This window comes from Nelusetta ayraudi, unplaced genomic scaffold (assembly GCF_046127955.1).
Source record: "Nelusetta ayraudi isolate G7.1 ecotype Tasmania unplaced genomic scaffold, CSIRO-AGI_Nayr_v1 ptg000013l, whole genome shotgun sequence".
NCBI lineage: Eukaryota > Metazoa > Chordata > Actinopteri > Tetraodontiformes > Monacanthidae > Nelusetta > Nelusetta ayraudi.
This window is the reverse complement of record NW_027466063.1, coordinates 3,361,690-3,376,014: the sequence shown is the minus strand read 5'-3', so window position 1 is coordinate 3,376,014 and position 14,325 is coordinate 3,361,690. Positions and strand designations below refer to the sequence as shown.

At 45.6% G+C, this 14,325-nt stretch overlaps 1 protein-coding gene across 1 annotated transcript in view; it reads left to right on the top strand.

The window, feature by feature from the left end:
* Positions 1-14,325, top strand: part of xpr1a (xenotropic and polytropic retrovirus receptor 1a) — a 51,905-nt gene that overhangs the window by 32,755 nt on the left and 4,825 nt on the right. The window contains exons 3-11 of the mRNA XM_076022882.1: positions 4,782-4,883; positions 7,306-7,526; positions 7,621-7,770; positions 7,872-7,955; positions 8,667-8,748; positions 8,914-9,101; positions 9,586-9,765; positions 11,351-11,513; positions 12,176-12,373. Coding sequence (XP_075878997.1) covers positions 4,782-4,883; positions 7,306-7,526; positions 7,621-7,770; positions 7,872-7,955; positions 8,667-8,748; positions 8,914-9,101; positions 9,586-9,765; positions 11,351-11,513; positions 12,176-12,373 — 1,368 coding nt within the window. The remainder of the gene's footprint in view (positions 1-4,781; positions 4,884-7,305; positions 7,527-7,620; positions 7,771-7,871; positions 7,956-8,666; positions 8,749-8,913; positions 9,102-9,585; positions 9,766-11,350; positions 11,514-12,175; positions 12,374-14,325) is intronic.

Sequence of the window (14,325 nt, the reverse complement as noted above, 5' to 3'; positions counted from 1 at the left end):
GGTTTGTCCCACAGTCGTGTCTTGAGGGGTTTTATTTCATAAATATATCTGATTTTTCTCCTGCTGGTGTCTTTACCGCCTCTCCTCTTCCTTTTCCCCCTTTATGTCTGTCCTTTTGTCCCACTCGTGCCATTTTCGGTCCCCCCGCGCCATCTCACACCCCATCTGGCCCTTTTTACTTTGGTCCCCTCCCGACTTGGCTGCTGCTGATGTGTTATATGTCACATCCCTGTTGCACGCACGCACGCACGCAGACAGACGCATTGGCACCTCGCAGGATTGAATCCCGTCTCGATTGCTTTCTACCAGTGAGTGGGGTGTATTTTTAGGGAGCTGCTTAGCTTGCAGTCTGGCATCATAAATAGTGCACAATGGATGCAGAGCTGGGGTAGTTCCTCTCCCTGCCTCCGGTCCTCCCCCGGCTGGCAGTCTAGCCCAGTGAGTGTGCATTCTTAATGCTCCCCTGGCCTCAATGAGAGAGATGATTGGTGGAATTAATTGTGGCTCCAGGGTCGAATGGGAATAGGTGGAAGGGGAAAAAAAACAAGACGATGGGGGTGTGTTTGGCTGGTTTTAGTGTTGTGTTTTCCTCCTTAAAGGCTGACACTAAAAAAGAAAAAAGAGAAAAAGACACTGACGCTGGAGGATGTTTCATTTGTTTTAGTGCTCCCACTTTTTGGTCTCTGTTATAATATTAGCTCACACTTAATTCAATCCTATTTTCTTTTATAGCCCCGCTTGTCCTTTCACCGCGTGTGATTTACACCTGAGTGCACGTCTGGGGGTTGGCGGGTGGGGGATGATAACTGGAGCTAATACAGCAACAATCATAATGTAATGTCCTCTCCGGCTCCCCCGACAGTAATGCGACGGAGACGTAGTTTATAGTGCGATGTCATTAAACCAGATAAACGGACCTTGAAAATCCGGATACACAATTTGTTTGTGCCTCTCCGCTGTCCGAGGAGGAAGCGTTAATAGATGGCCACTCTGCCCTTCGCCGTCATGGCAGATAATAGCTAAACTCCCTCTCCGCGACTTCTTTGTTTCCTTTTTATTTACCCTTGTGTGCCTCTGACGACTCGACGGCAGGGGATTTTTAGCCTCACACAGGTGAACTTAACACTTAAAGAAGAGAGCAAAAATAATAAAAAAGAAACCCCTCAGCAACAGTGTGGGGAGTCTCTTCAGGTCCTCGATGAAGGATTTATGGGCTGTTTTTATGGGGTCTTGTCATAGTATGGCTGTATAGGAGTATAAGAAGTTGGGGGTGGGGTATGTATGTGTGTGTATGCGAAGGGTTTGGTGGGGGTTAGAGAAGTAGGGTTCAGGGGGAAGCTGCCTCATCATTTATTTATACAATCTACTGAAGACGGGGTTAGCTGAGAGAGGGAGGCTGCCGTCCTGGGAATACTGGAGGTCAAGAGCTGTTTTTCTTGCTACCAGCACAATCCTTTGTCTGGGGGGGGGAAAATCCAACAAACAAACAAGCTCCACCACACTGGATCTGCTGTCCACATGGTATGTTGCAACCCCAGATATGTCTCATTATCAGGAACACAGAAGCTCTCCGTGCCCTTTGTTGGGCGGCTGTTGTGGTTCGAGCATGTCTTGTTCGGAGGATTCGGAGCTGAGAGAGAGGAGACGACGGTTGATGGAATTAATCAATCGTTGCTTCATTAATGATGTACGAATACCAGCCAGCTGTGTATTATTTATATTTAATGCTCCTGAGGAAATGTTGTGCTCTTTAGTTTTGTTGTGTGTCTGTTTTTAGTGCTTAAATGAGGACTTGTCGTCATCTAGGCATGAATTATCCCCAAGGCCTGAAGAACTTCCTGTATTTAGTGTTGGATTATGCTTGATCATTATTCATTAATATACCAGCTGTTAGTCATGTGTGTTGAAATTTCTCTTTTTCAGATCCATATTTAACAAACCCAACTACATAAAAGTTCTGTATACACTACAGTTAGTTTGTCACCTAGCGTAGGTGAAACAAATTTTGAAATTTCAAACAGTTTTTTTATGTATCTAAGTTACTACACACTGGGCCATTTAGACCTCTCCATGCAAAATAAATAAATAAGTACTGTCCCTCAGTCTTTTAAAAAGACACACACCTACAATGATGAGCTCTTAAGAAGGTAACAATGTTTCTTCTTGTTTCTAGTGTGACACACAAAGAGAGAAAGAAGTTCTCGTTCTCATGTTCTGCTCTGTTTTACGCTCTCCGAGCATTGAGTGCTAGCTTCAGAAGGCCTTTTTTGGTGAACACAGTCAGCCTCTATAAAGTGCCACCTCCACAATCTCCATGATCTCCATCCACCTACACCAGTGATAATGAGAAATCACACTGCGTGGCTGAAACAGAAGCTGTCAGATTAGCATAATGACGACACCACAGATTATATCAACCGCGCAGCGAGAAGCCGAGTTTGTGCATCAACGCAGGGTGGTGGTTGTAATTGACGTTCATTGGATCGCGCGCCAGCTCGTTCCATGGGAGGAGCAAGAGACAGAGCTGAGACAATGCGATTATGGCATGTAGGATCTTGTCGGTGAAGGTGATTCGCGATGAAAGTTGACGGAAGGTGTGAGCGAACGGTGGAGCGTAGCCGTCGGGACGAGGCGGTCGAGACCATCGGCTTTTGTTCTTCGCCGACGTGACATGTCAAATGCGGCAAATGTGTGCACATCAAAAAAGTGCGCCTGCGCAGAAAAACACGCTCGCACCCCCAGTGTTCAGGCACAAGGTCAGGCGGGGGAGTGAATTTACAACCCCGGCTACACCTGCAGAGTTCTCTCATCCTCTGGTGTGCACGTTGAGCCGCCAACACACTCAGGTTTAGTCAGCAAGCAGGAGAGAATAAAGCAATACATTAACAGGCTGAATGCATATTTATTCTTGCAAATATGTTCACTGCATGGTCATCACGGCATTGTTTAATTTTAGGGACTTTTTGTCTTTTAAAAAATATTATTTTGATTATTATAATATTTTTATCTTTTTCCATCTAGTTGATCCATTTAAGTTGGTCACATTAAGCGTAAAATGTTGTCAACTTAGATAGTTGGAGGTTTAAAATGTGTTGCCTACATTATTGGCCTTTATTGGCAGTTTACTGCTGCCTTCTTGTTTCCCAACCGCTCAGCATCTCTGTCCCTCACTTCTCCTCCCCACTAAGTGCTCATTAGCCGTCTAACCTCTTATTTTGAATTACAGCGCAGCCCCATTTCCTGCTCCGACTGAAGGAGCTTGTCGGAATACTAATGATTCTGTTGCGGCGCGACCTGCTCAACAGCTGAGCGTCGGTCAGCTGGTTGACCATCCATCCATCCATCCACCCATCCAAGCCTCCATTCTCTCGCCCATCCACCTGTCCATCCATCCCTCCATCATCCATCCATTCCTCATCAATCTATCATCCATTCTTCAGTTTACTCATCCATCTGACATCCATCCATCTGACATCCATCCATCCCTCATTTCACTCATCCATCCATCCATCCATCCCACCATTCACTCATCATCCATCCATCCATCCATCCCTCCCTCCATCCATCCATCCATCTCTAAAAAGGGGTTGTGACTGCAGCTGGACTGTTTAATTATTCCAAGGTGTGAGGCAGATTGCCGACCATCTGCTCTCCTCTTTGCCTCTCTCGTCCCTTACTGTTCTCTACTAGTAATCATGGTAGTGCTTTTTTTCGCTGACTACGCTGAGCAACACTTCAAATCCACCAAACTTTTAGTTAATTTGTCTCACATGCAGTAACAACTTCTCCTTTCCCTGACTTGCAGAACTGTCGGCGTTCCAGTGTTTTAATTAGCAGCGGGCGGCTCAGTGAACTCTGAATTAATTACTGTAAATTGCGTCTCGCGGAGGCAGTTTCTCATTTATTTTTCCCTGTGTAAAGTTGTTGCACTGCCGCGCAACATGTTTTCTCCCTCATGTTTTCATCACGATCTCATCCAACCGTGCGTCATGTGTAGGTTTTGTGTGATTGTGCGGCGATATTGACGGACTGCAGCCTGGGGCATGGCTCTCTTATTACTGCGCAGAACGCCAATCCAGGGCTCACTGCATGTAACGGCACATATTTACACAGTGTTATGACTTGTGCATCTGACATGTACCTCACTGTGTTTGCTTGCTACACCGCAGTCCTTTATGAGGAGTGTCATTCTCATGAGTCCAGTCTGTTAGATGCAGCCGCCCTGTTGTCCTCATGTTGGCGCAAAGCTGAAAATCCATGAAACCACTGATGTGCAATAAGTTGTTCAACTTGTTGTGAGCTTGTTGAATATCTCACCATGGCGTGTGGTTCTCCGTAACTGGCTGACGCGTCACCGCTGCGACGATAAAATGAAAGATGTTTAGAGTTTCGTCAGACTGACCGGAGACAGAGAGGAAGTTGTTGATCTAATTCTAAGACTGAATGGATGCCAGCTCGGGTCTGGACAGAGCAACGTACAGGAACATACCAAGATGAGCAGGCTCACACAAACTCACCGACTTGGTTACACTGAGGTTTGCTGATGGTTTTCATTGTATCCTACCCAGGTTTTTGTCACCGTTTTATAATTTTTTTTATATTTTTCTTACTTTCCTCCTTAATTATTTTATGGTTTCATTTTTCAGTACCAATAAATGCATTGCCATAGCTTATTGTCAAAGTGTATTAGAAAGATTACCTGAGGTCATATGTTATGGGCATCGGTCTCCACTGAGGAACTTCTAATATTCACTCCACCACTGCTCTTTTCCTCCCTCCAGTCACAGACGAGGACACGGTGAAGAGGTACTATGCCAAGTTTGAAGAGAGGTTCTTCCAGACCTGTGAGAAGGAGCTCCTGAAAATCAACACATTCTATTCAGGTACGCAGCCGTTTCTCTCTTTACGTGGCCGGACCTCGAGAATATGAAGACAGAGTAAAATATAAGGCCGTTTCAGACTGCGTGCAATAATTACCACCAGCAGACATCATGAACTAACGACTTGTTGCCAAATGATCTGAAGCAATATCACGTAAATTGAATTCCAGCAGTAATTTGTAATGATTCTCTCTGCCTGATTGATCGCTAATCTTTAATTAATTCACAGTCAATAATTTAACACCATTAAATTAAGATGTAAAGACAGTTTGGGGTGTTCGTTTTTAACACCAGTTTATCTATTGAGTCTTGTGCCCTATCACTTTTTTTTAGAATAGCCACCATTCCTTTCGCCAGCACTTTAGCTTTGTGTATATTTCAGGAAATAGTTGTGACTGTGTGCTGTGCAACACAGTACAGGCAGAAGCTATGGCTATGGCACACTGTTGTTTTCTAGTTTCATACTTGAGCTCTGAGAGGGGCTGAAAGACACCCAGAGGTTGGAGTTGCTCCCTCTACAGGCCGTGCACGAAACTACAGGTCATTTGAGGGCCAAGGTTGAATGGCAGGATTGTTCCATTCCATGATGATGGGTCGTAACTGGCGAATGGATGCTTCGAGCTGATTACACACAGGATATAAATCATGGCAGCGCTCGTCGTTAGATGGAGGTCAGCTGAAGAAACTTCAGCCGCTTTCTGTTTGCTCCCCTCAAACATGACCGTGCGCCTTGATTGATGCCATCCAGAAACTTTGCAATGTGCGACCCAGTGATGTCCTGTTAACTGATTTGCTATGATTCTGGCTCATTACCTATTGTTTATAATGACTGCTTTTATTTGTGAGAAACACAACTGAAAGGAAACATCATATGACCTGTTTTTACTTCCAAGCTTGTTGCTCAAATTTTAGAAACCATCTGACAAGCAGAGGCAGAGAGGAGATAAGTCCAGTCCTGGCTTTATAGAGGACACTTTCCTCGATGCTCTTTCACTCTGTATCTTCCTCTGAAAGGGGTCTTGACCCCCCCCACACCCGGACACACACACACGGATGTGCTCAGATGGATGGAAAACACTTTCATCTTCAGGGGTTAAAGACATTTTTCCAGAAGGCCGTCTTTTTATTTCCATCCTCAGGTTGGAGAATTGGCAGAATCCTAATCGAATCAAACCCATCCTATTACTCGCTGTCTTTAAAAGCACTCATCTTGCGTTAATGTCACTTGTAAGAACGTTTAAGGCATTGCTGACAGAATGAGGCACTGTGATATTTCACAGCAGTTCTGAGAAACATGTCAATGTTGGTCGGGCAGAAGCAGCTCAGCAGCGACAGTGACAGCCTGACGAGACTCCTTTGGCCCTGAGTCGCCACCTGCTCATGTCGCCTGTGTTAAAATGACAGATTTGATTTTAGTTGAAAATAATACTGGTCTCAGTTTGTGACACTGCATGCTTTATTGGTGTTCGGAGATTGATGGGCCAATGAAACGAGCTGGGCAAGCGGCCAAGTCTGCAATATGGTTAGACTGATTGGAATTAAGTTATTCCTGAACGCTTGAACCAATAGGAAGGTTTATATAAGTGAAGGTTTCCACTGGTCATTTTGTATTTTTTTTATTGTTATTCCAGAAAATAGGTAGCGGTGCAGCAGAGGTTAATGAAATGTAGGCGTGTGCCTTTTCCCTGCTCTCGCTCTGTATTAACCTATCTCTGACCCAGATAATGGCTCCTTTCACTGCAGCATTCACATGTGAGCACAGACTAATAGTCTCCACGCTTGTCCCGGATCAGGGAGCCGGAGAGCAGCAGCATCATTCACCCACCAAGATCACTCATGTCAAAAAAACTGGCAGACAAATTTGAAAATTGTGCTCAGTTGAAACAAAAACAAATAAATAAATAAATAAAATACAACAGCTTTTGGGATTTGTTTTGACACGAAATATCAGTCTCGGCAGCAACCAGTGTTGGCGAGTAATCCATTACTAAGTAATGCACTACTGTAATTAAACTACTTTTTGAGTAACAGAGTAATGCAACATATTACTATGGCAAAACTGGTAATTATGTCATAATTACTTTATCAAGTAACTATTGCATTACTTTTCCGAAATATTTTGCAAGATTAAAATGTCCACAAAATGTCCCAAAAACAACCAAAAACAACGTCACAGATTGATGATGCAGCCGTGCATGCAACGTCAGTGATATGCGACAACAACCGTCAGCTGCATGATAATGCCAAAACTTGGCGGCAGCAATTAGTAATTGATTACTTATGAAACAAAGTAGTTAAAGAAGTAATTAGATTGCTTTTTTGAGGAGTAATCAGTCGTTATTACTTTTATGGAGTAATCTCAACCACACTGGCAGCAAGACCCAAAACTTGATTTTATATATGCTTCCCATCTTTCCGTCCACAGAAAAGCTCGCTGAGGCTCAGAGGCGCTCTGCCACGCTGCAGAATGAGCTCCAGTCGTCACTGGACGCCCAGCGGGAGAGCAACGCCCCGCCCGGCCTGCGCAAGCGCAAGACCATGTTCCACCTGTCGCAGGAAGAGCGCTGCAAGCACCACAACATCAAGGACCTGAAGCTAGCCTTTAGCGAGTTCTACCTCAGCCTCATCCTGCTGCAGAACTACCAGGTCTCTGCACCACACGGGCACCACAACCCCGCGGCAACACGCTCCTCCCTGGGAGGTTTCTCACTGTTCTCCTCCCCTTTGTCACTGCCGGCAGAACCTGAACTTCACCGGTTTCCGTAAAATCCTGAAGAAGCATGATAAGATCCTGGACACTTCCCGCGGCGCCGACTGGCGCGTCGGTCACGTGGAGGTGGCTCCCTTCTACACCTGCAAGAAGATCACGCAGATCATCTCGGAGACAGAGGTGCCCACTCGGACATTCACAAACACGCACACCTAACGAGTTGGAGCGATTAGCAGAAGCAGACGCGCCTGCAATGAATAATGTTGTTTGTGTGCATGTAGACCCTGGTCACCAATGAGCTGGAGGGAGGAGATCGCCAGAGGGCCATGAAGAGGTTGAGAGTTCCTCCACTGGGTGCAGCTCAGGTCAGACCTCCTGCTGGTTATTCCACATTTTTCATTTCTTTTCTTTTCTTTTCTTTTATAATTTTTTATTATTATGTATTTTTTTATTTTCATGTATTTTTTTATTTTCATTTTATTTATTTAAAAAAAAAAGCTTAAAAATGCTTAAAAGGGGCATTCTGTGTATTTACCTCCATTAATTGCCTCCTTTTTTCTAATCCACCTCTTTAAAATGTCATGGTGCTGCGCGCCTGTTTTTTTTTCTGGTCGACTGAGATTGAAAGCAAAAGGTGAGCGGTGTGTTGGAAGTGCAGAGGAAAGTGAGGGAGAGGAAGGAAGATGGGAGGGAGGCAGCATAAGAGCCTCCTGTATCGATCTCCTAAGTGCCTTTCCCACTGCTGAGGACACACAATATCCTTAAGAAACAATACAGGCTAGTGCCACTTTAGCCCTCCGCCCGCCACTATATCTGCCATTATTAGTGCATTAATTACTGTCACGTCACATTTGACTTATGATATGGGGCTATTGATCTCTCCCCCCCCCCCACCCTCCCTGCAGGCATTTCTCTAGTAAATATGTTTAGGCAGATAGAAGCATTAAGAGGTGATATTAAATTATTAGGCAGCGTCGGTGAAGGTTTGAATGAATGCGTTTAATGGCGGGAGTTATTAATGGATCTGTTGAGGATTATTCATGTTTTGTTTGTGTATTCCGCTCTGCCTGATTCAGCCCGCTCTTGCCTGGACAACTTTCCGTGTCGGTCTCTACTGTGGCTTCTTTATCATCCTCGCCATCTCCTTCATACTCGCTGGTGAGTCGCGTAAATAGCCGGCCCTCATACATATTTCATATCCTGTTTGAGCGCCTGCACGATTTGTTATGTGTCACGACGAAATAGCTGTTAGGCTCGGGCAGATGTTTATCCCTCGGCTTCCACTGTCTAGTTCTTATCAGAATATCCACTCCTGTTCATCAGGCGCTGTGTTTTTCCGCCTGGAGAACATTTGGCCGCTGGTGCGGATCTACCGCGGCGGTTTCCTGTTGATCCAGTTCATCTTCCTGCTGGGCATCAACACCTACGGATGGAGGCAGGCCGGAGTCAACCACGTGCTTATCTTTGAGATCAATCCGCGGAACAACCTCTCTCACCAGCATCTGTTTGAGGTCAGCGAATGAGAGTCGTGAGCCATAGAAAAATGTGCAATTTCTGGGGGGGTTGTACGAAAAAAATATGTTCTTGATGTTGTGAGTTGTAACCAGGATAATTCAGTTCAACACATTCACATAAGAAAATAAGAAAACCTTTTTTTTTATATTTATATATAGCGGAATCAATGCTAATTTTTGCAAAAATAATGATAGAATTTAAAAACAATAAATCTTAAATAAAAAAGCCTGAATCTGTAGTGGAACTGGCAGCAACATTTCTGAACAATGGTTCGTCCAATCACCTTTCGAGCTTTACCTCGACTTCCCAACCACTTTTTGAAGGCTGTTTAACAGATGGATTCAGGAATCTGTAGAATCAGGTTGCAACACAGCTTAGTTCTTCACACTACTGTGTTGATCCTGAGGTGTAAAAACAATATTGCTCTCGTAATTGTTCCTTAATATCATTTCTCCCTGCGTGTGTGTGTGTATGCTGCAGATTGCCGGTTTCCTGGGCGTGCTGTGGTGCCTCAGCATCCTCTCCTGCCTGTACTCGGAGTACACCCACCTCCCCATGCAGATCAACCCGCTCATCCTCTACGGCTTCATGGTGCTCTTCCTCATCAACCCCTTCAAGACCTGCTACTACAAATCCCGTTTCTGGCTCCTCAAGCTGTTGGTCAGTCCGTTCGCCTGTTGTTGCTGCTCACACCTTCGTCTTTACAAGGCTGCAGTTGCACACTTTTAATTTATAATGCAAGCATTTATATTAACAATGTTGCAATGTAGCCATCTGTGTGTGCACGGTGACTGGTTCCCCATGTCTTGTGATAATTTGCCTATCTATCTCAAGTCTCATGTTCACAATGATGCTATGTTTCTGTGTTCTTTGTCCAAACCCCCTAACAGGCCACACCACGTGTGTGTGTGTATGTGTGCATGCATGGAGACACTGCAGAGGGTTCAGGGATAATAGAATGCAGCCTGGTCCCAGGGGAGGGGGAGGTTGTGACTGTGCAATCATTACAGACATAGATCTATCAGTATGCTGATGCCCTCAGCTCCTCCGTCCTTCCTCCGCCTCCTCCTTTCTGCAACGCCCCCCCGACCTCCACTTCTCTCCCTCCCTACCTCCTCGTTTTTCTTTTCTTTGGCCCGGCTCCCCGCAGTCCTCTGTCCCTCCTCCAATAACAGCATGCGTTGATTGGTTTTGAGCGACCGCCACAACACGAGCTCCTCACAGGACCAGTCAAGTCAGTCAGTTTTAATGATGTCACACTTGAAAAAATGATTGCGGCGCTAATTTCCTGTTTTGCGATAAAAGACGGCGTGAGGTCAGAGATGGAGTTGTGGGGCAAAGTGCGGGGGCGGCACCTGGATTACCGCTTGTTTGCCCAAGAAATGAAAAAGCCGGCCTGGTGTCTGCGGCACGCTCGTCCCCAGGACGTGCTCACCGGCAGGCGGGATATGAGTCAAATGGCCTGCCGATCAATACACAGCCTGATTGACAGGTGAAGGGAAATGTGTAATGAGCCCATACATGCAAAAAAAAAAAAAAAATCAATACTCTGACATTCTCCACGTATGGAGTGATTCCGCTGTATGTTGAAAGCAAGTATAAATGGAGGCATGAAGTGGCTCCTGAATGTCAGATGTTGCCTGGGGGTGGCTTTAGGAGGGGGGGGGAGATTTAGGAGGGTTAAATAGAAAAGAGTGGCGCAGACTTGTATCATTTTACAGAGCGCAGTCAATAACGGCTCCTGCCAAAAGTCAGATGCTGAATAACTGCCCCTAGAAGCCGAGGCGCGCCGCAAAACACTCCAAGAAGGTTGTTTCACGGTGCGGGGGTGCTGGGCTGGGGGGAGGGTTTGTCGGTGATCGGAGTCACGCAAATAAACAAACACATTGCGCGCATACACAGAGTGTGACTCGACACGGTGTCCTGTTGCGCGGCGATAAGGTGGCACGCAGGGACAATCCCCTGCGCGTTCGTGTGTACGTGTGTGCGTGTCCTATGAATCTCTAATAGCCTTTAAATAGGCTTTGCACTTCTCCTCTGAAGTGCTCTCACAATTGCAACGCTAATTAATGTGGCCTGGTTTCAGCCCTGGCGAGGACAGCAGACGCATTCCGACTTCCCTGAGCCATCGGCGGTCAATTTACAAGAAGCTTTTCCAAATGCACAGCGCATTTCTTTGATAAATGCGTCTCTCTTTTTTCCCCCTCATGCCCTCTCTTGTCCTCTGACTCTCCCCTGTTTGTAGTTTCGCGTGTTCACTGCGCCGTTTCACCGGGTAGAGTTTGCAGACTTTTGGCTGGCCGACCAGCTCAACTCCCTGGTGGTCGTTCTGATGGACCTGGAGTATCTGATCTGCTTCTACGTCTTTGAGCTCCAGTGGAGCAACAGCAAGGGCCTGTTGCCCAAAGGTGACACGTTAGATTATCATCACATGTACAAACCTTCTCTGCATTCTGAAGACAAATTAACATGCAAAAATGTAATAAATTGCAAGTAGGTACCCTGAATATACAAATGGACTGGGAACAGGACTATTTATGCATGTAACATAACCATCCTGAGACAATGATCACTTTTTTTTTTCACTGGAACAAAGATTTTTGCCATCTGCACTATATATGTTTTCAAAAGGCTGCATAATAAAAAATCTGTAAACGAATTGAGCATTACACACGTTTGATGATGACTAAATAGACCCAAATGTAGACACATTTTAACATCTTTCTTCAACATGTTTATTCTCCACCTGCTGTCTTTAAATCAAGCACCAGATCTTTTTATTGTTAATGCTTTGGAAGTTTGCCAAAGGTTGCTATCAGGAGACATCTTCAAAAAACAAAACAAGGATTTAATTGCTGTCTGTCCACACAACTAACAGAAACACCTCAGTCTTCAAGCAGCCAATTATCATGCAGCTAATGAAATGGAAGCTGTCACCAGGCGACTCCTATAATGAGCCTCTCCACGCAAAGTTGGGGTGCGACGACGGGGGCAGTTTGGATGAAAACCGTCAGAGGAAATCAAGTAAAGGAGAGAAAGAGGTTCCAAAGTGTCTTTGCGTCTTTTGCAGAACATGTCGCGCTGTGTCACAGCTACTCGTACGGCCTGCGCGCCATCATCCAGTGTCTGCCCGCCTGGTTCCGCTTCATCCAGTGCCTGAGGCGTTACCGAGACACCAAGAGGGCCTTCCCCCACCTGGTCAATGCTGGCAAATACTCCACCACCTTCTTTGTGGTCACCTTCGCCGCTCTCTACGCCACGCACAGAGGTAAGAGCCACATTTTGACACTTGGGCCCCAAGCTGTAGTTTGTAGTCTGTAGTCTGAAATCAGAAATACAGCCCAGTATTTCACAGCAGCTTAAAAAGACGAGTCATTCTGTTGGAAAGTCTGCACCGGGAAGCAATGATTGTGTGTTGAAATGACGTTTCATTGGCCTGGCAATTGTATTGACTTGTGTGTGCTCAGCAACCAGAGGGGAGCCTTGGGTTTAAATGCGACAAATCGGCCTTGGTCCCCGCGCTGAATCCTGGAGCTTTATAATGGAAATATGTGTATAAGCACACAGCCTGGCCTTCAATCTGCCAGCAGGACTGAGGAGGAGGAGCAGAGAAAGGGAGCAGTAACACAATAGAAGAAAGGAAGAGAAACTACTCCAGTTTGGCATCTGCAAGAGTCAGTGTTTGAAGGGAAAACAGAGAAAAATGAGACCATGACTAGCAATAAAACTCAAGTCAGTCCATCCGACAGCTTCACAATTAGCCTGCATTTTTTCAGACATATCAAAAAAAGGAACTTATTTGCCCATTCAGAATGTTATAAAGCAGTTTTATTTTTTCCTGCGCCACAAATGCGAAATGGCACTAACGGCGAGATTACAAACTTATCTGCTGGCAAAATGCCAGCCGCGCAGCTCCAGTCGCCAAACCTCTCACACCGCAAAATGCTATTTCCCAGCATGACTTAATTCCTGTTTGATATAAAATCTGATCAATACTTCAGCTTCCTAAGCTGACCGCCGGCGATCAGATATTAAATGCGGCATGGGGAGACGCAGACGGACCCTTTTCTTTCTTTTTTTTCTTTTCTCTCTCCAGCAGGAAAGACATCCATTAAACCACATCCTCCTTCCTCCGCTGGTCTGATGCCTGTACACTAATGGCCCTTCTCATGTGTTATTCTGTATGAAACTGTCTTTCATCCGGCTTAATAATGGAGGTTGAGACCAATCATTGGTTAAGGGAGGAAGGAATGTGGGAAGAGCAAAGGAAAGGAAATAGTTGGTTGAGCATATATATGGTTTCTTCTCCGCATGATTTCTGGTTCTGCTAAAAAATTTTGGTTAGTTAATATTGAAAAAAAGCCTCAGTTCAAAAGGGAGTATAATTTAAGTTGTGTCATACAGGACAGAAAAATGATGCAGTAGTATTGTGTGACAGCTCTGACAGCTGTAAGAGGTCCAGCTGGAGTGTCAGTCAGCAATCTGACAGCTTCTTCCCACCGTCGGCCCGCGGATGTGTCACCCTCATTGATGACGGTCCGGCGTGACCTTCTCACTCCTTCCGGGAACCCGACTCATTCAGCTCCAGGAAGGCAGAACACACAGCGGTTAATGCAGCAGATCCATCACAGGGTCCCCTGTCACCGACCGAGCCAAGTCTCCTGTTTTTGCAGATTGGAATGTGAAATATTGAGGCGCACGGTGTTGTCTCAGACGGTGATGCAGCCAGTGAGGGGGTTTGTTCGTTGTCTTGTACCAGCAGGATTGAATCAGCTCTGTTGCAGTGCAGCAAGTCCTGCAAAATATCTATGGTGGCACCGAGCAGACGGTGTAATAAAGCTGCAATCTGTAATCTGGCACTGCAGCCAGAGAGGTGATGGAGGACTTCCTGGTTTTAGGCAGAAGGCTCAAACCCCGACATACTGAAATCAAACCACTTTGCTGTTGGTTTTGTTTTTTTCAGGAACAGCCAGAGCTTTAGGTGCAGTGGCTTGTGACCTTGAGCTTGAGTCGCACGCTTAAACCTTGGGATTTATCTCTGGCAGGAGAAAAGGATGTCGCACGATGAACACAATCTGCTTTTGATGAAAATAACAAAAGCCCGAGGACGGGGGAAAGCAGTGTAACGCACGTTTGAGCGTGAAATGAGAAGAAATAAAGACGTCTTTTGAAATCTCCTTTCATTGTGAGGGAAAAGACACTCGTCCGTTTGCTGGAAAC